Raw genomic sequence first — 21,897 nt, 5'->3', positions numbered from 1 at the left:
GTTACAACAACCAAGAGAAAGCATCATTCTTCCTCTTGGTTACCTCGAAGATTTAATCAATGAAAATGTGTCTCTAGTCTCTCGTGGCCTTCTGAAGGTGCATCAAATTGATCAATCTGATTTGGCTCCTACCACTATTGAAGAAAGATAAAGCATATTAAAAACATTGGATATTCATGACAATTTCTTGAAGATGATGTCCAAGCTTGGGATGGAAACAAGGATGTCTGGAAGACATATCTGCAAAAGATCAAAGAGTCAACATCTAGTTGACAATCTTTTTGTTTGCAAAAGTATTTAAAATTTTCATTGTTCATAGTCTTTTTGTATTTTATTTAGGGGGAGCATTTCATTCAGTTTTTCACTAGAGTTCTTTTTGTATATGCCCTTTGTCTTTGATGTCAATGGGAGAGACATAAGGAAGTTTTGGTAGTTTTGGATAACATAAGGAGATGGTCATAGGGGAGATAAGCATAAGGAGATAGATATGGTAACAATTTTGTGCATGTTACCATGAATGACAAAGGGGGGAATGTTGTCATTGATGCTTGTGGCAACATTAGCTTAATGCTCTTGGATAGTTTTGGGATAGTTTGGAGATAGTCCAACAAGATGAACTATATATACATGAGTCTCCTTTGTGGTTGATTGTTCCAGTCTATGGTTTTGATAGTGAGTTTGCAGATGCCTCAAGTATCTATATTCAAGATTTCATATCTTGGTATGAAAAGGTTTGAAAGATACAAGGTTTGAAAGCCCTATTTGGTAGTTACTATGTTTCTTCGACACATGACAGTCAGCTCAAGGAGTCCACATTTTGTTAGACGATCACATTTTTCTTTGTGGATTTGGGACAAGACTAAGGATAGATCATAGCATGTAATTTCCAGTAGACATCCTTTTGCATCATGTTTTGGCTGACTTATGTGGATGAAATGTATATCATGTAAAGTGTATTTTTGACCAACTCGATTATTGGAATGAAGGATATGCAGCTGACATGAATCAAACATGGATCGATTTATATGTATGATGTGAGTAGTGATAATGATGACAATGGTAGCTACAGTAATGATAGAGCCAACAATTGGTAGTGATATGTGATTAAATCAAGAAGTGAATAATAGAAGAGTTGACGAGGTGTGCATAAACTGTTTACTGAGCCTAATTGGAATTGTACTCCATGTTTTTTTGAGATGTAACTATAACAGTTCATTTTTGTATCCATTTTTGGGCAGTAAGCCCTTTGACAGTGAGCCCTTCGATAGTGAGCCATGCAGTGAGCACTATTGTAATATTTTGTAACTGGTTATAAGATATTGAGAGTTAATCCTCTCTGTGGTTTTTTCCTTATGGGTTTCCATGCAAAAATATTTGCTTTCATAGTTTCCTTTCTTTTTACTGCAATTAATTATGTTATGTGGATCGTTATTTAAAGATTTTAATACGTTTAATGGAATACTAATTCACCCCCCCTCTCAACATCCTGGATGTTCAACAATTTGTTCCTCCAATTGCGATTGATCCTAACCCATTTCACTGGTTTTGAAGGATGTGTTATAATATGGTTAAGGTTCACTAAAGCCGCAACCAGATTTTGTGGTTGATGTATATGCTTGGAGCCGACCCATTTTGGGTCACACATTTGATTTGTTAAGTCCTAACCGTGTCGACACAATTAATTTGTTTGGAAGTTGCAGAGGATATATAAGGAATATCGATTCATTTGTGAAGATGTGAGTGTTGATGTGAAATCTTATGATGTACAAAATTAATCAGTGATACCTTAGATGATTATGAAGTGTGCTGAATCTGTATGACATAATATTTTGGGCTACAAAAAGGACTTCACTATCAACATTTATTAGATGCTTCTTCTTCAACAGTTCACCTTATGTATGTTGTATTTGATTGGGTCTATCTGCCCTTGCATTAAAGAAGATAAGACTTGTCCAAACTTTGTTAGATTTTTCTAGATTTTCTTTTTTCTATGTCTTGTCATACAATTATAGAAATAAATCATTTACTTGAAAGAAAAAGAAAAACTGAATTGTATAATGACTTAAGCAATACAAATTAATTGGAAAAGAAAACGTTTTTATTTAAATTATTAACATGAAAGAATAAATTGCACCCAATGGATGAGTAAATAATCCGCCTTTGGTATGTCAATTCTTATTCCTTAAATTTAATTAAGGGGGAGAAATTTAATCTCAAAGTTGTATCATGGAAAACACAAAATTACATGCACGGGGAAGCAAAATTATCGATAGCAGGCCAGAATGTCGGTCATGGCGATAAATGCTATTGCTCCTTTCGCTTCCAATGTCATTTTTGTTAGGTTTGAAGTTAATAATACGTCGAAATCCCGGAAAGGAGCATATTTGCCGACCCAACGGAATTTTTCTCTCACCAGGTAACTTCAAATGCTTCTCCGATAATCCTTGCAGCCTACTCAGTGGTGAAATCCTTTCAATCTCCAATAACTTTCTTTTAATTTCATATAAAATTGAGGGTTGGTCAAGTGGGTCGGCTTAATTTTGGTGTGGGTATCTCTCTGCATTGGTGTGGATTTGCATCCTGTCATGGCTTTATTTGGGACAGGTGCCTTAAAGAAGCCTTCTCGTAAACCATTGTTTCGTTAATTGCTTTTGTTAATGTCTGTTCCACTTCTGGGGCGTGCTTTTTCACTTCTTATTCATATGGCTAAATTATATTTAAAAAATAGGGATAAGAGGTAGGTCTCAAGTTGCAGAGAAAATTGGAACATTACTGGTCTCAGACTATTTTATTTCATGTCCTTATGGAAACTTGGTCTCCAATTTGTAGAGCTTGGGCCTTATGATGTTTTGGGGGCACACGTTTGCAAACGAGTAATGCAAAGTCCCATGGTGTTTCTATAAGAGTGCTTGTACCATGGTGTCTCTGTTGAAATAAAAATTTCAAACTATGGTATTTGTGAAGTGATCGAATCTACTTATTCGTAGCATGGGAGATCCTTTGTTGAGGGCTAGGTGGTGTAGAATCACGGTAGCCTTGAAAAGCATGAACTTGCCACAAGGCAAACCTAGGGCCTCCAGCAGCAGCTACCGACCTCTCACAAGTAATATGAGACATTTTCCAAGGTGTGTATTGGCTTTTTGACACCCACCTCGAGCCACACACCCCCCTACACCATTCTGAGCACCTTTTGCTGGATCTTCTGCCCTGTTGACAACTATGGACCAGCTAGGAATTGAACCGAAGATCTCAGCAGCTACCGATTCCCACTGGTTCCATTTTTTTGGTTGTGGATTGACTTCTCAACAAGTAGAAACAACCAATGAAGAATTTGCAGATTATGCTACCAAAAGCAGCTTTTAATTGGAAAAGATTTTCATTTGATGGGGAATTTACCCAATCGAGGAAATAAGATAGTAATCCTGACTACAAAGGGCATTGATGTATTTGAAGATTTTTAAAGACTAAAATTAAATTGAGCTGAAAAAGAAGATTCAGCTTCTTCTGTCTACTCAAATGAGTGAAAAAGAGAACTTGCGAAAGTAATGCCAAAGGCTAGTAATAACAACAAATCTTAAACAACATTGAAGGAGAAATGAAATAATTGGAATGAAATGAAATTCTATACATCCACAATTGACTGAAGTAGTTGAAAGAGATTCTAAACTTAAAAGTTCAGTTTTTTTTAATTTTTTAGTTTTTTATCAGTAAAATGACGGATATATTTGGGGTCGTCATCCATAAACCAAAAAACCACATATACTCAATAACAACCGACAGCGAAAGCTGTGCACTACAGAGCCCTTAGGGACTGAAAAAGGACAAACAAAAAGAGAGTGAACATCTGGCCCCACCAAAACACAGACACAAATCTAATCAGCAGACTGAATTTGCTAAACCGACTCACAACAATCTGCTCCCGACCATCTGCAAAAAAGATCTTCAGAAAAGACCAACTAATCCACCATGGATGTGGGGCCTATAAGTTGGTCTCATTTCAATTGTCAACTAAAGTTGGACTCCTTTCAGTTGTCAACTAAAGTTGGATTCCTTATCAGTTGCCAACTAATGTTCTCGGTCTAGTTGCTCTTCCAATAAATGTTGGTCACATCTCTTCATGTTACTTGTGTTGCTGCTTGTAGCACTAGACAGATCAACCACACAACCCCCAGCCACTAGAGAAGTCCCATCGCTAGATCTCAACTCAGCACCTGCCACACTCCAACCATCTACCTCATTCCCTGAATCCTTACCAACATGACCCCTACAAGGCTTCATTGAATAATTACTCTAGGCTCTCATGGTAGCGTTCTGCAAAATCCTTTGTCCATTAAGACACGCAAAGTGACTGAACTTGAGACCATAGTAGCATTATACTTACTCTGCAACACTACTACAAACCAAGTTGTAAATGAAATTTACTACATGAGTTTAAAATGGTAAAAAATGTGGCAAATAAAAAAATGCTAAAATACTGAAAAATTGTTTTAACTGCTGCGTGAAGGTGAAAAAACTATGCTTCCCCAAGTTTTCAAGATAGGGATAGCAGGGGACATGGGAATAGTTTTTTAGGCCATTTTTTAAGGGAACGGCAGGGGACAGCTTTAAAAAATAAGGAAAAAATTCAAATATTTGTATGATAACATTGATAAGATACTTTTCATAGATATTATAAAACCTTAATACATAACATTAGACTTGACTTGAGATTTCACAAACAAATTAACAAAATTTAATTGCTTTCATTGTCAATGTGTATATATATTAAATAATAATTATAGCAAAATGCCTAAGGACTGCTCGTTTTAACTACAAAATGACAAAAACATAGAAACTATATAGTTCTCCCTAATCAGAATCTACCTCTAGTAGGATTGCATTACAATTGGAGTATGAATCTGAGTTTGAGTCATTGCCACAATGAGGGTCTGTTTCATCCCATGGAACCTTGACCAATCCATCTTGTGCATCCTTCTCATCAACTTATATAGCATCTTTGGGATCAACATCCCATGTGAGGTTGGATTCTAGCGATGCTCAGGGGTCTGTAGATCATGTAGCCTTAAGGCACTATATACAAACATAAATTTTTATGATTGTCTAGAGATAAGGTTGTTCCTCTTGATTGATAAAATGGAGCTATATGTGGACCAATACTTTTTTTTGGAGTTAAGGAATTGACAACCTATGAATCAAAGTGAGTGTCAAGTATCCTTGACTTTGGTGCATCCTTTCCATGTCATATCTACCATTCAATTGGGTCAATTTGAGCTAGTGTAGCGCTATCCATCCTCACCTTTGAATTGTTGAAGGTTGGACCATGGAGATTGACAAAGGCTAGCCACTATGTGTGATGTGTACAAGACTCTTCATTAGTTTCATCAGCCCTTCTTTCACCTCTTCATCACGAGGTGCACTCCTCATCCCTAGCTACATACCATTTTGGGATTTAGAGTATAGGCTGCCATATGAAGGGTGTTCATAGTGTTCACCATTGCATCACAATGAGCCTAATATGCTCATCTTAATATCCCAAAGTAGGATCTTTGTTATGAATGACTTGCTTAATTTTCTCAAGCATGCTATCAAATTCTTTATAAGTCTCTTCAGGGCTGGGAGAGTTCATATCAGCATGTTTTATGACTTTCAGAACTGGTGCGATGAAGGAGCAAACTTATTTGCAAGTGCAAACAATTTGCAAATATTGAAATTCCAAAAAAGATTAAGAATTTAAGACTTAAATGAAAGAGTGAATTTTATTACAAAAAATGAAAATAATTTATGAGTTAACAATATTAATAAATTAACTTTTCTAAAAATTTAATAATAAAACCAACAATTTCTTAATTCGTGGACAACCAATCATCATCAAGGATATTTTGTTTCACATTTCTTCCTTTAGTTGTGCTTGCCTTTGGCCATCTACTGCATTTTAAAATAACCACCATTAATTGTAGAGGTTTTTGCACCTCAACAATCTGCTCTAACAAAATGAAGTAGCTGACATATCTAGTGTATATGAGCTTGAGGAATTCCTTCTTCAAAAAAAGACTTGAACAAAGCAAGTGAAGTGTGATGGTTGCAAATGAACAGCTGTATGTCTCTAGCTTCTACCACCATTGATCTTCTTGATGTCCTTCAATGTGTTGTTCAATGCATGAACACTACATAGTATCTAAAAAGTGCATTTGTAAGCACCCTCCACCATCAAGCCAACTAACCTACATACATGGGCTAAATCTGTCACCCCTTGTATAACATTAGAGGCTCCAACCTCTTTTATGGCATCATTTAAAATCTAGAATTGAAAATTTACACCATTCTTCTTCTTTGAACAATCGATAGCTCTAAGAAAAATAGAGCTTGCTGAACAAATGGCAATGATATTTATAAGCGGCCAATGTTTGATATTGGTCCACCCATCTATAATAATGGAACAGCCATCCTTTATCCAAATTAGCCTCATTTCGCCCATCAACACACTCATCTTAGAAAATTTTATATCGTGTGGCGTGTAGCTTATGCTTTTTAGGTGGGGCAAATGAGGGACTAGCAACTATTACATCTATGGACATTTGTTTGAAATAGGGAGAATGTGTCACATGAAATGGTATGGCATGGGCATAAAAAAATTAGCAATGGAAGATGATCAAGCATGAATGAAATGAAGGAGTTCAAGTTGAGTGTAGAAGAGTCAAAAGCAAAGATCAATCCAAGGATCAAGATGGAAATACACCACAAAGAAGAAAGAAGATTCCCAAGCATGGAGGTGAAAACACAAACATGATCAAGAAAAGATAGTTTCAAAAGAGTAGATAAAAGTTAACTTGATCACTAAAATGATGCAATTTGGGAATATGCCTCTATCATCATCACACTGAGTTTGGAGATGTTGAGTATCAAGAGATATTGCTCAACCACATACACTTGCAATGATCTAGAAGGAATAGATTGAGGTGGCATCATTCAACCAATCAAAGGGTTCTGTTGTGACATATTCACACATCGATCCCATTGCAAATGGGGACCCCCACTCTTTTCTGCTTTCTAGGATAGTGGTAGAGTCTTTTGCTATTAGCCTTTTGTTTGAAGAAGTGCACTTTCTCAGGTGGTTTTCTTCCATCTCCTTAGGTTGGAATGAGGAAAGTTAGTTGGATGAAATTTGGCTAAGTATATGAAAACTTCCATTACTCCCTCAATGAAGTGAATTACCTTCCTCTGCTCTTCCATGGCATTGCCAGTCATTTCCTTTGACCTCATAGAAGCAATATGTGAGATGGAGATAAGGTGTCAAGTCAAGTGTCAATTTGAGCGTGACAAGATTAAAAGGAAGTTTAATAGATGCATGCATCCCTTGGATGAAGTTTCACCAATTATGTAAGATTTCCTTGTCATCCAAGAGGTTTAGTTGCGCTTGATTGAAGGGCAGGTTGCAAAGGCAAAATTTAGCTAAGTACATGAAAATTTCCATTACCTCTTGACTGGAGTGAAGTCACTTCCTTTGCTCCCTGGTAGGAAGTTCTCTCACTTCCTTTGCCAATAGAAGAGAGTGATATGTCTTCCTTTGCATGCACGAAGGTGATGTGGTAACTTGAGCGATGGAGAACAAGACCTTAGGCATTTCTAATACTTCACCTTGCATGGAACCTCACCTTTGCTCATTAGAAGGATTGAATTGATGGAATAGTGCTGAAAGTGCAAACTTCGCTCACTTCCTTTGCTAATGGAAGGGAGCGAAGTGACTTCCTTTGCCATTGGAAGGGAGTGATGCCACTTCCCTTGCCAATGGAAGGGAGTGAAATGGCTTCCTAGGCATCCTTTGATGATAATTTGTTGTATCTTTGCGCATGGAGACTAAAACCTTAAGGCTTGAATTGGTGAGAAGGGTCAAATGGACGGAAAAGATTTCAAAGAGCAAGATGGATGGCTACTTCGCTCACTTCCTTTGCCAATGGAAGGGAGCTAACTTCCCTCATCTGCCTTCACGGGGTCCAAAACGTCTTGAATCATGATATGATACCTTTGTTTGAGCAATAAATTTGATTTTTTTTAACTAACACCTCAAAATAATTTGGCTAAGTATGTGCAATTTTGCTCACTTCCTTTGCCATTGGAAGGGAGCGAACTTGCTTCCTTTGCCATTGGAAGGAAGCGAACTCACTTCCAATGGCAAAGGAAGTGAGCGATCTCCCCTATAAATGCACCTATCAGACCTGCAACACAAAAAAATCAAAGATCATATCAAAATTAAGAGGGTGTGTAAAAGTTATATATCATGCGTGTTTGATACCATATTTGTTTTGTTTTGCAGATGTGAGAAGATGATGCAAATTGCAAAGCAACACCTTGAAAGAATAAGAGGAGGAGGATTGCAAGGCCCACAACACCATGCAACTTCAAGGGGAAAACTTCATCGACAAGCACAAGGGTATCAAGGAAGGTGACTACACAAGAAGGATTTCGAGATATTCAAGAACTTTCATGAAGAGGTCAAAGGGGTGTAAAGGAGAGATCATGCAATTATCTCAAGGCAAGATAAGCAAGCAAAGATGGAGGAATGACTCGACCATAACGATGCTTCCCATCATCATCACCACATTGAGCAAGTGAATAATGTTGAGTATCAAGAGATATTGCTCAAGCATTTTGTGTTGATCTACCAAGTACAAGCGAACCGAGGTGTCATCCTAGTCACCTAAGTCACAAGGTTCAAATTCGAATTCGACGGCCATGAAATTCGGATAAAATTCGACAAGAGAAAAATTCGAAAAAAAAAATTGGATAAAATTCGCCTTATATAATTTTGTTTATTTTTTAAATGTGTATACTTCTAATAAATTCGACTAGTTGATGAAGCAGTTGCAGAGTGCGACCCAACAGTTGCAGAAAATACCCACGAGTGCAACCCAGCAGTTGTAGAGAATACCCGCGAATCGCGACCCAACAGTTGCAGATACAGAGAATACTTGCGACCCAGTAGTTGCAGTCTTGCAGATACAAAGAATAGCAACGCTTCATAGAGAAAATCTCCCGAAAATCTTAAAAAAAACCCTAAACACTTTTCAAAAACCTAGAAAAACTCTTTTTAAATTTTAACTCTAATAAATAAAAATGACGTCATGGCCGTACGAATTTATGGCCGAATTTGAACTATTTTTAATAGAAGTTTGGAATTCGATAAAAATCGAGCTTCATTCTTGAAAATCGCCAATTTCTGTGACTTAGCTAGTCACCATTCCATCAATCAGAAGGTCCTACATCAGCATGTCCGGATTCAATGAACCAAGCTCATCCATGGGGGTACAAACTCCAATGTGCCTACCCCCACTATCTATTGGTCAAATATTCTAGAGAGGACCTGTGTCCAAATATTGTAATTATTTCATTGGCAAAGAAGAGTTTGTTACAAAAAACCCTAATTAGGGTTTTCATCTTGTAATCTCGGCCATTGATCCCAAATCAATCTGAGCCTTTGAATTGTAATGAGCTCTCTATATAAGGCTCAAACTTCTCATTTGTAAAGGTTAATAGTTAATAGTGAATGGTGAATAGTTTAGAAATAGTTAGCAGTTCAAGAATAGCTTAATCGCAAATAGCAGCTAGAGTAGAGTAGGAAGAGAAGGCAAAAATTGTTGCCGAAGTTGTAAATAAACTTCCTTTTCATTGAAGTTATGGTGGAATGTGTTGTTTCTTTACAAGTGCATGGTTTCTTGTTGGTGCATGGTTTCTTGTTGGATCTTCATGTTAGATGATGAATAATTAGATGAATGAAAGGAATTGTGAATGATTAATGATGAAATTCATATATCCATACCACAAGCGATTTGCTGATTGTAAGTTTGCCTTGCGTGGTCAACTGGAATTCTTAATGAGCTTAACTTCAATTGCTACTTGCCTCATTGATATGCATTGTCTTGATGGTGTCTATGCCGTTGGTAGTGATTTGAACATCATTTTGCTCTCCTTAGAAGATCTCACTAGCTTTGTGCAGTTGTTCTTTGCTGGCGAAGCGGAGCTTAGTTGAATTTCACTCAATCATTCATCGTCTCTTGCATTCTTAGGAGTAGTGCAGTCCTCTTGAACCCTATCTCTTTTTCTCTTTTTTTAATTCTCCTAGCAAGTAGTTAGAATCTAAGTTCCAACAATTCAAGCGTTCAAGTATTCAAATGTAAGTCCCCTTGTGATTCCAGCATTATCACATCAAACCAATGAGCTTATCCACACATCGTGACCCGACATCAGGAACCTTGGAGTCTTCCAATTGATCACATAGTTTAGCATTTGGGAGGACTTTGCTCAAGAGAGGATAAGATACTTTTGTGTATTTTATTGTGTTTGATTGTGCCTAAAAAACCACATCAACAGGTTCCGCATCAACTCGTCTAAGTTCGATGTATCTGGCTCATCTTATGATGGCACAAACTTCAAGATGCCTAACCTCATATTTCATTGGTTCACATTCAAAGATGGACACGTGTCCAAATCTTGTAATTATTTCATTGGCTAGAATGGAGTTTGTTGTAACAAACCCTAATTAGGGTTTCCATCTTGTAATCTCGACCATTGATTGTGAATCAATCTGAGCCACTCATTGTAAATAGCTATCTATATAAGGCTCAATTTTCCCATTTGTAAAGGGTAATAGTAGAAGAAGAGAAGATAGTTAGCAATTAGATCATTAGGAATAGAGTAGATTAGGAGAAAGCAAAGATTGTTGCCAAGATCTTGTTGTAAGAAGCATGTTAATTTCATTGAAGTTATGGTGAATTTGGTGTGCTATTTTAACTTGTTGCATGGTCTCTACTTCTCATTTACTTTCATGTTGTTTAGTTGAATGAAAGAACTTTGTGCATGACTCATGGTGGAACTCTCATGTTTATACTACTGGTATTTAGCTGATTGTTAAGTGCTGTGTAGTCAACTGAATTTTCATCCAAACTTAACTTTAATTACTATTCAATCGTTGATGTGCATTCAAGTAATGGTGTCTATGTTTGTTGATGGTAATTTGAAAATCATTTGGTTCCCTTAGGAGATTGCACTAGCCTTTGTGAAGTTGTTGCTTTGCATGGTAAAGCAAAGTCTAGTTGAGTTTCATCAGAGCTGTCCTTCCTCCTTGCATTCTTAGGTTTAGTTCAGTATCTCTCAACCCTTTATCCCTTTGCTCTTTTTTCTAAATCAAGTTAACTTTCTTGTTCCAGCAACATTCAACATTCAAGTATCAACGTAAGTCCCCCTTGGATTACCAACAAATCACAAACCATTGAGTTATCCACACATCAAGACCTGATTATAGAAACCTTGGAGTCATCTTGGTTGATCATATAATTCAGCACCCAAGAAGATTTTGATCAAGAGAGGATAGAATACCTTTGGTATTTTATTCTGTGTTAGAGGTGTCTAAAAAACACATCAACAATGTCCCAATTGCATACACCTTTTGAAATGTTAATTCACTTAAGTTAAATATTAAAAGTCACCTTTGAAACACTTAAGTGAAAATATTAAAACAATTTCCATCACTTTACGGAAATTCTCCAAGGCATTGAAAACAAGGAATCAAACATGCCAGAACTAATTGAAGTAGACAAATGATAACTGATGCCGACATGAGCACATACTATAAATAGTAGTGTTCTCTGAGAATAAAAGAGAACAAACCTAGGAAAACCCAGAAAGGTCGGTGCCATGCCACCACTTACTATAAATAGTAGTGTTCTCCAAGGACCAAAGAAAATAAACTCAAGAAAACCCAAAAATACTGGTGCCATGCAAGAACTTTTGAAAATAGTGATTGCTATTGAAACCCATTGAAATTGAAAACTGAGCTCACCAAGAACATTGTGTTAGTTTATTGTAACTTAGTGAGGAAAATAAATAAGAATTCAAATCCTTATAGGGCTGGGCCCTTCTTCTTGATGTAACGTGGAGACTTAGTTGGGTCCTATTCCCATGTAGTGTGTGACCCTTAAATAGGGCAGAACAATTAAGGTAACGTGTGAAGGTTAAATATAAAATATGGGGGCCAAAATATGGGGCCGACCCCAAAGGAAAACTTGCACGTTAGAACTCAAATATAACAAAGTCATTTGCCATCCAATACAAACACAAACAGCGAAAAAGGTTATCTGCTTTAAAGGTGCGAAAGTTGTTACTGAACTTGGCGAATCTGTTCAAGGAGATTATAGTGAATTTGTTCAAGATCATAGCGAATATTGTTGCTGTTGATAGCAAGTCCTTCAAGGTGCAGATCTGATACTTTGTTGCTGTTGATAGCTAGTTCTTCAAGGTGCAAATCTGATACAGACCCGAAGCAAATATATTCACTTGAAAGGGCAGACTTATTCCTTGTGGAAGTAAGAACCTAGTGCAAACCTGTTCATGATAAAGAAGCAGATCAGATTTATGCAAGTGTGCAAAATACAGATCTCAGATCTGAGTTGCAGCTAAGTACATAATGTTACCTTTTGGAATTGAATGCATAATCAGACCTGTGGGTCTTTATTGTAGGGGTTTTTCCTCTTAGGAGGTTTTCCCATGGTATTTGTGTGTCGTGTTTCATTATTGTTCATCTTTACGTTTATGCCTAATTCTGAAAGTCACTAAACTAAGTAGCAAATCAATTAAGATTTAGTTTCTGAGTTTTCCATTAAATCTGAAAGTCTAATTTCAACATGGTATCAGAGCCCTAGGTCTGTATAGAGGATGTAATCAGATTTGTGCTTCCTTCTAACCTGCTGTTCAAAAGTTTAGTCCCCATGGCTTCTTATATCAGGTTTGAAGATAGGTTGGAAGGTCACACAAATTTCTCTTCTTGGAAGGTCAGGATAATGATGGCATTGAATGATCTTGCTGAATATGTTAGCAAGAATGCTAAGGAACCTAAGGGTGCAAGTGAGAAAGAAGATTGGAAGAAGAAGGACTTCCAAGCTCAAAGGATAATAATAGACTCCGTCAAAAATCATTTGGTGCCTTCCATCTCCATGAAGAAGTCCGCCAGGGAGATGTTCTCTACATTGGAAAAGATGTACGAAGTCAACAATACCAGCTACATCCTTGCCTTAAGGAATCAACTCTCCTACATCAAATTAAAAAAGAACCTGTTGCTGCTTACTTCATGAGAATCTCTGAGCTGAGAGATCAGCTTGCCACCGTTGGGAAGAGCATTGAAGATAGTGACTTATCTATGACTGCCTTAAATGGTCTTCCTCCCTCTTGGGAACCATTTGTTCAAGGAATCTGTGCCAGAGTTGAGCTTCCTAAGTTTGATCAATTAATGGGAGATTGCATTCAAGAAGAGTCTCGGCTGGCTACGAAAAGAAAAATTAAGAACCCTTATGATGAGCAACATGTCCTCTTGGCTAAGAAGGAAGGCAGCCATTGGAAGAAGAATGATTTCAAGAGAAATAGAGATTTCAGCTCTCCTACCCCTCCTTCAAAGAAAAGACCAAGAGACTTATCCCACATCCAATGCTTCTGATGCAACAAGCGTGGCCACTTTGCAAGGGACTATCAAATTCAGGATGAGCAAGAAGATGCAAACATAAATGAAGTATAAAATCCTCACAATCGTGAAGATTTCCTCCTTTGATCTATTTGTTTATCTTCTAGACAGGGTTTTAAAGGGAGTCTCGTGAGATCTTTAAAAATACTCTTTATCTCAGTAAACCTTATTGCTGGTTTCTAATCATTGTGATCTATTGCTCTAATGATGGAATTGATAAATGTGTTACTTGATTATTGCAAATGTTTTCCTTTATTATATTCTATGTTGAAACTAACAAGTGTTCTGGTTATATTCTATGATACACTTGGTGTATCATCCACCCTTTGCGGAGTGCAAGGTGGCAGTGCTCGCTCACCCACTGCGGAGTGCAAGGTGGCAGTTCTCTCTCACCCTCTGCGGAGTGCAAGGTGGCAGTTCTTTCCACCCTTTGCGGAGTGCAAGGTGAGTTCACCCTTTGCGGTGTGCAAGGTGATAGGTTGTTCTTCTCAGTGAAGAAGCTTATGTATCCTCTGCGGTGTGCAAGGTGACAGGTTGTTCTTCTCAGTGAAGAAGCTTATGTATCCTCTGCGGTTGTGCATGATTTATGTTGTATGGTTATATATATCTTTGAGTATTAATTATTGCAGGTGTGCATATGGAAAGGTCTCTGTCATCCTTTGTGGATGTGCATGATGAAAGATCATGGTGTTACATGCAGGTCCCCAAGAAAGTGTAAAGTTATGAAGCGTTGGCTTCATCCTCTGGAGGCATTGCAAGAGAAGATCATGTAAAGGTTAATTGTAATGTAATTGCGTGATCAAATCACGAATTGTATATTGATTGTAGTATTAGGGCTGGGCCCTAATCTTAAACATTGTAATTATTCATGCCATGGGATTGTCCATGTGAATTTGGTTATGTATTTATTTTCCTCCCTAGTTAAGAGGGAGTGTTAGTTTATTGTAACTTAGTGAGGAAAATAAATAAGGATTCGAATCCTTATAGGGCTGGGCCCTTCTTCTTGATGTAACGTGGAGACTCAGTTGGGTCCTATTCCCATGTAGCGCGTGACCCTTAAATAGGGCAGAACAATTAAGGTAATGTGTGAAGGTTAAATATAAAATAGGGGAGCCAAAATATGGGGCCGACCCCAAAGGAAAACTTGCACGTTAGAACTCATATATAACAAAGTCATTTGCCATTCAATAAACACACAAACAGCGAAAAAGGATATCTGCTTTAAAGGTGTGAAAGTTGTTACTGAACTTGGCAAATCTGTTTAAGGAGATTATAGTGAATTTGTTCAAGATCATAGCGAATATTGTTGCTGTTGATAGCAAGTCCTTCAAGGTGCAGATCTGATACTTTGTTGCTGTTGATAGCTAGTTCTTCAAGGTGCAGATCTGATACAGACCCGAAACAAATATATTCACTTGAAAGGGCAGACTTATTCCCTGTGGAAGTAAGAACCTAGTGCAAACCTGTTCATGATCAAGAAGCAGATCAAATTTATGCAAGTGTGCAGAATACAGATCTCAGATCTGAGTTGCAGCTAAGTACACATTGTTACCTTTTGGAATTGAACGCATAATCAGACCTGTGGGTCTTTATTGCTGGGTTTTTCCCCTTAGGAGGTTTTCCCAGGGTATTTGCATGTCGTGTTTCATTATTGTTCATCTTTATGTTTATGCCTAATTCTGAAAGTCACTAAACTAAACAGAAAATCAATTAAGATTCAGTTTCTGAGTTTTCCATTAAATCTGAAAGTCTAATTTCAACAGATTGGAATTGTCCCAATGCATCAGGAAATTGATGAAAAACCTTGAAAACTAGTTGACGCTCGCAGAACAAGATTGCATAAAAATGGGGACATACACCCTCCCACCCCTTCATTCTTTCTCATGCTCTTTTTTCACTAAAATTAAAATTTGTTTTCATCATTGATTCTTCTCCCCCTTTATCTTGCACTATCCCCTAGGTGTTTGGGGCCCCTTATGAACTTTTTATAGATAGGGGAGTGTTGTGACCATTTCACCCATCGCCCCATTGCAAATGGGGACCCCCTCTTTTTGCTCGTTTTTCGCTCGCTTTTCGCTTCGCTTTTAGGATTTTGTTAGTCGGTCAGTTGTCTGGATTTAGGGTCAAGCCTTAGGGTTTTAATTGCCGTCTTTTCAGGCTAGAATCCAGTCAGTTTTGAGAGTTTTTTGAGCTTCTTTTCTAGGATGCAAATTTTGAATGCAATGAGTTCGCCAGAATGATCTATTTTCAATTGGAATTTTGAGTCCAGAGCTTAAATTTGTCTAAGTGTTGATGATGAAATGTGAATTTTGACCAATTGACCAATTTTGACCAAATTTTGAGTTCTTTGATTTTGATCCCGGACATTGAAAATGATTTGTTTTCGCCTTGTGAAGTGATAAGATGTATAAAATCATGTTATTTTGGCCTGTAGGAGCAAAATCGCTCCTGTCCCTCAGTGAAGGACCGGAGCTACAAATCGAATATTGCTTTGTCCTTGCAGGATTTTAATGACCTAACGATTTGAAGATGTCCAAGGGAAGATGTTTTATCAGATGAATATAATTTGAGATGCCATTATGAAGGAGAATGACCCAGAATGCTAAAATTGCTCCTGTCCCTCTCCAAGGGACCAGGGCGAAGTACATTGTAGCTCCTGTCCCTCTCCAAGGGACCAGAGCGATATTCTTCATAAGGCGAGATTCGGGCGAAGATCAAGTCAAGTTTATGTTTGAAGGCAAGGACAGAGGTGAAATGAACTCATTGAAGATAAATTGAAGATCGCCCAATGCCAACGAAGGACCAAAATGCTTAAGTTCGCTCCTGTCCCTTGGGAAGGGACCAGAGTGATTTTTGTTATAGATGATTTTCTTGCCAAGTTACAATCGATCTCAAGACATGGATGAATAAAGGGGTACATTACGAATCCGTTGAATATAAGTTTTGAAGATGGCGAAATGAAATGAGGCCTACAGAGCTAGAATCGCTCCTGTCCCTCTCCAAGGGACCAGGGCGATACAGTGAGTATGTTGCCTTTTCCTCAAGTTCAAGACCGTTCCAAGTCAAGATGAAGGGTGGTAAAGGCGTTTCGAAGTGTCCCAATGAAGAACGAAGTATCCAAAGTCGCTAAATTGAATGGATTTACACTAGGACCCCTAGTTCGCTCTTGTCCCTCTCCAAGGGACCAGAGCGAAATTTGCATAAAGTCATAAATTTTGAAAGTTTGTCAAGCATCAAGCGATTAAGGAGGGTCAAGGGACGTCATATCACGCATTGAAGGTAATGGCAAGTTGAAGAACGCAAGAACAAACTCAAAACCTTGAAGTTCGCTCCTGTCCCTTGGGAAGGGACCAGAGCGATGTTTATTATATTGGCTATTTCATGCAAAAATCACGTAAGGCCAAGACTTCACAAGGTTGTAAAAGGTTTAAGGCGTCTTTTGAAGGAGATATACAAAAACTTCAAACGTAAAATGATCGTCAAATTGAATACAGAAGCTATATCGCTCCTGTCCCTCTCCAAGGGACCAGGGCGATTTATATGGAATCATTCATTTTCCTTCACGTTCATGCCAAGTCAAGGTCTTTCGGGATTACACAATGTATAAGGTGTCATTTGAAGATGATTTACAAAGGTTTCGAACGTCAAAATGTTGTCAAATGAGCTATAGAGCCTATATCGCTCCTGTCCTTTGGACAAGGACCAAAGCGATTTCATTAAAAACACTCATGCTCCTTCAAAATCAAGACAATACAAGGATTGGCGAAGTAAAGGATGTCCTTTGGAAGGCAATGAACGAAGAACGAAGATCAAATGTTTACAAATTTGAGCCAGGACATGGAGATCGCTCCTGTCCCTCTCCAAGGGACCAGGGCGATATTTGCCAAAACACATGATATCCTTTGAAGATCACGTTAAGATAAAGTCGCACATGGTTTTAAACATCATTTGGAAGGCGATGCAAAGGGAAATGGACGTTAAATATCACCGATTTGAGCTTAAAATGGAGAAAAGACAAGGATCGCTCCTGTCCCTCTCCAAGGGACAAGGGCGATGATCCTTTAAACATCGAAATGTCTTGTGAAAAGCAAGTGGGACGAGCATGGAATGAACAAGCAAGGTTATTATTCACCATACAAGGAAAAGTTGATGTCAAAATGGAGAATTTCAAGTGAAAACATTAGGATCGCTCCTGTCCCTCTCCAAGGGACCAGGGCGATATTACATCCAAGGGCATCCCTTCACACATGCAAGTCAATCAAACTCGAAGGACCCGACAAAAATGATGATTTGAACGTAGAAATGCAAAGGTTGAACGTCAAAAATGCAAAAATCGAGACCAACATGATGGATCGCTCCTGTCCCTCTCCAAGGGACCAGGGCGATGAGGTACGTATACTTCATTTTCAAAATATTTTGGCGCTCAAATGAACATTTTTGAATTTATTTAAATGCTAGCAAAATCGATATTTTAATTAAAAATGGCATTTAAATATTGCGCTTGGTATTAATTAATTATTTTTTGCCTTGTAAAAAAAATCGAAGTTTATTAATTAAAAACGATGGCATTTAATAATTGATTATTAAATTAATTAAAAAATTAAAAAGAGCGCTTGGTTTGGAGAGTCGGCCTTGTTATTTTATTAAAAATCGTTTTAATTGCTATATTTTTTATAAAAGTCGGCCTTGGGGGTGAATGGAGAGGTGAGCGCTATAAAGGGAGAGTGAAATCTTCATTTTCACATCATCATTTTACCTACCTTACATGCGATTTTGAGGAAGAAGGTGCGAAATTGTGTTTGAAAGTGCGATTTGGAGTTTATTAATCAAAGGTGGTGCGAACTATCAATCCAAGGTGGCGCTAGTAACTTCCAAGGTGGTGCGAATCTATATTGAGCGAATTTGCCAAGGCTTGAAGATCACGTTAAAGGGGAATTTGAAGATCACGTCAAGGACACAAAAGGTGGCGAAATTACTATCTTGAGGAGATCACGTTGAAGACCATCTATACCTCAATTTTGCCTAGGCGAATTTTGTTCTTTTTGCATTCTAGAGTTAGCTCTCTATTGAGGTATGGCGACCCCGAAGGCGGGAGCATCCACCAGTCGCTCAGCTCTCATGAAAGAAGATCAGAAGACCGAAGAAGTGGAGACCAAGATCGTGTCGAAGTGGAGCAACATTGGAGATACAAACTTGGGGAACTTCAGCACGAAGAAGTTTCGAGAGGTCCCTTACATTGGCAAGCCATCACCTGTCGCCCGGAGAATAATAGAGAGTGGCATCATTAAGGCGGCCAGCTTTCCTCCAGCTGTTCAGTGCCATGAGTTGATGATCGAGTGTGCTCGTCACTATGATCCACAGTCTAGGACGATCGTGTCCAATGAGGGAAACACTTTGGCGTACCTTTCAGAGGAAGCTATAAGTGAAGCTTTCCATCTTCCAGAGCACAGGGACATGATATACAAGAGCATAGAAGGAGCCAGATCAATGTACGAAGATGATCCAGATGCTTGTCTAAGCATTATCAATAAGAACTGGCTACTTAAGAGCCGTCCCCGTCTGAGCAAGGTCCCGAACACACCGCACAGAATTGATTTCCAGGAGGAGTACAGAGATTTGATTACCATGCTCAACCGAGTTACAGGAGCCCCTCATGCCTTCTATTTTGAGAAGTGGATGTTTTACTTCATCCAGGTGATCGTTCAAGGGAAAGGTACGATACATTGGGCTAGGATGATTAGCCATTGCTTAGACGTACAGTTGAGGAGACTCAAGGCTACTAAGTCCTTCCACATGAGTTCATATGTCATTTATGCCTTGATTAGGAGTGTTGAATACGCAGGACTACCTCACAGAGGAGTGATTGGAAGAGGACCCGGCGAGGTCAGAGCTTGTGATTCCTATGCCTACTTGCATCATCCGCCAGGGAGCAACTATAAGTTGGTCAATGATACTTTCACGATGAACATCACCAGGACGTTGCAAGGTGGAATTCACAACAGATTATCTCAGGATGCCCAGGAATTCATAAAGAGGTACGGTGCTTGGTTCATTCAGTTTCCCAAGTTCACTTATATTAGAGTGCATGGATGTCCTTTACCTCCATACATGTTGCCGAGATACCCGACAGACAGAATTGTGTTACTTGAAGTAACAAGACAGTTGGCAGCATATGTGAAGGCATTCAGACACAGACATCAGAATGGAGTTCCAATACCTATCATTTTGGGTAATTCAGTTGAGGTATGTCCTAATGCTTTAGCTATGGATGATGCAGAGAAGGAGTTAGCCTTGTATTCTTTTTCATCTTTTGCTTTGAGAGAAAGCTTTGATCCACATGGACATTTAGAGGAGACAGTCGGCAGGAAGTTTAGACATGAGTATCAGATTGAAGATTTTATGATGAATCTCTTAGATGATCTTGAAGTGAAACGAAAAATGCATTCTAGATTGCCTTTGGATTTCATCAGGAAATGTAGGATTTACAGAGTGGCCGACCAAGCTCAGGACAGTGGCAGACATATCCAGTCTTCCTATGATCGAGAAAGCAAAACAATAAGGTTAGATTGGAATGAGCCCGAGGATGTGGATTTAGATACTTTGATGGCACCAGTCTTGTCTTGTACTCGCAGATGGGTTGACATACAACATCAGAAGTTGAGAGAACAAGGCATAGCCATGACTTTCACTTTGGAAGAGAAACCTGCCGAAGGTGGAGCTAGTGTGAGTGAAGGCAATCCTAATCCTAGAAATTCAGGTGAAGGAAACCTTCGATGTGCCAGTGAGGGCAATCTCCATCCAAGAGGTTCGAAGAGGAAAGAAAGACCTGGAAAGAGAGAGTCCTCCAAGAAGAAACAAGAGGCTAACAGAGACCGATCATCCGATACTTCTTCTAGACCTGAGAAGAGAACAATTCAAGTGGAAGAATCCATGGAATCGATGGTACAGAACGATAGGCAGGAGGAAGGACAGGCACAGCATGGGTCACCAGATGGATCTCTCCAAGACTATGAGTTAGATGAAGACAAAGAAGACAATGAAATAACATCTCCTCCCAGGTAGGAAGAAATAGTGCATAAAGAGATTCAAGTTCAAGAAACAAGATCGATTATCCCAGATTGGTTGAAGGAAAGATTAACCAAGGTGATCGTAGTAGAGGACGAGGACAATGCAATTGATTTAGAGAGCCTTGTTGGACGTTCACACGAAGTAACAGAGAAGAGAAAGGCTACCAAGATGTCCAAGATGATTCGAGATGAGACTGGATCCAGGAAATTGCAGATAGCTACACCGGCAGTAGACAAATATGAAGGTGAAATCCTAGCAGAAGAATATGATATACAGACTTTTGAGTTAGGACCATCCACAGCAGAACAGACTTTAGATGATGCTACCGATTCATTTGAAGCGTTGAAAGACAAGCTTAGAGAAGAAATGGAGAAGAATAGAAAGCTTGAGAGAGAGGTCGGTGCATGGAGGACATATTTCAGTCACATCAATGAACCTTTGGGACGTCAGGATCCAGTTAGATCACCAGTACAAGCATTGCCGCTTCAATCAATCAATGAAGCAGAAAGATTCAGGAACATGGTCCAACGTACAAGTAATTGGATGGATAGATCTCATACAGTGGCTATAGAGTTTGTAACAAGGATGATGAAGATTATTCATCAAGCTATCCAGGTTCTTGAGATGATCCACAATTTGATGATAATAGTAGCCGCATTCGCCCATACCAAGGATGTTATCATTCCTGTCTTGAAAGTTATTAGACACACATCAAGGAAGATTTTAGCGCAGGAGAAGATCTTGGAGGGAGAATCTCACAGTTTGTTCCATTGGTCAACCTTACTCCATATGAAGAGTGTTTTCTTCGAAGACATCAGTACTAGATGTGGCCAAGTTGAGGAGGTGGTCAATCCGATCCAGGATAGAGTATTTGAGGTACTTCGTATCATTCTTGGCAGAAGGATCGAGGTCGAGATAGATGTGGATATGCAGGAACTAGAGGATAGAATCAAGATCATCTTTTGCAAGGACGCTAATGTTACAGATGAGCAGTATGATCAGATGTTTGCCACCATGCTCCTGATTGAAAGGACGAAGGAACTTGAACCTTCATGGGACGCAACTCTTCTAGATGCATTCGATCAGGTCATCCACTTAGAAGAGAGTATGAAGAATCTTCCCGAGATTCCAATTGCAGAAATCGAAGGAATCGTGACAAGATTCATTGCGTATGCCAAAAAAGAACATTGGAAAGGGAATAAGATTCTAGATGAAAGGTTGTTACAGATGACATGACATCTTATTTCTCATTGGTTTATGTCTCCTAGGTTTTTGTGCCAAAATTTAATATTTGGCTATGCATTTAATATTGTTCAGTAAAAAGG

At 38.6% G+C, this 21,897-nt stretch overlaps 1 protein-coding gene across 1 annotated transcript in view; it reads left to right on the top strand.

Annotated features, from left to right (window-relative positions):
* Window positions 1–2,199: 2,199 nt before the first annotated feature.
* LOC131048419 (uncharacterized) overlaps window positions 2,200–21,897 on the top strand; it is a 41,045-nt gene continuing 21,347 nt past the window's right edge. Inside the window, exon 1 of the mRNA XM_057982375.2 lies at window positions 2,200–2,416. Within this exon, the coding sequence (XP_057838358.1) occupies window positions 2,283–2,416 (134 nt within the window). The 5' untranslated portion in view covers window positions 2,200–2,282. The remainder of the gene's footprint in view (window positions 2,417–21,897) is intronic.

Source organism: Cryptomeria japonica, chromosome 8 (assembly GCF_030272615.1).
Source record: "Cryptomeria japonica chromosome 8, Sugi_1.0, whole genome shotgun sequence".
NCBI lineage: Eukaryota > Viridiplantae > Streptophyta > Pinopsida > Cupressales > Cupressaceae > Cryptomeria > Cryptomeria japonica.
The sequence above is the reverse complement of the archived record's forward strand: the minus strand, read 5'-3'. Positions and strand labels throughout refer to the sequence as shown.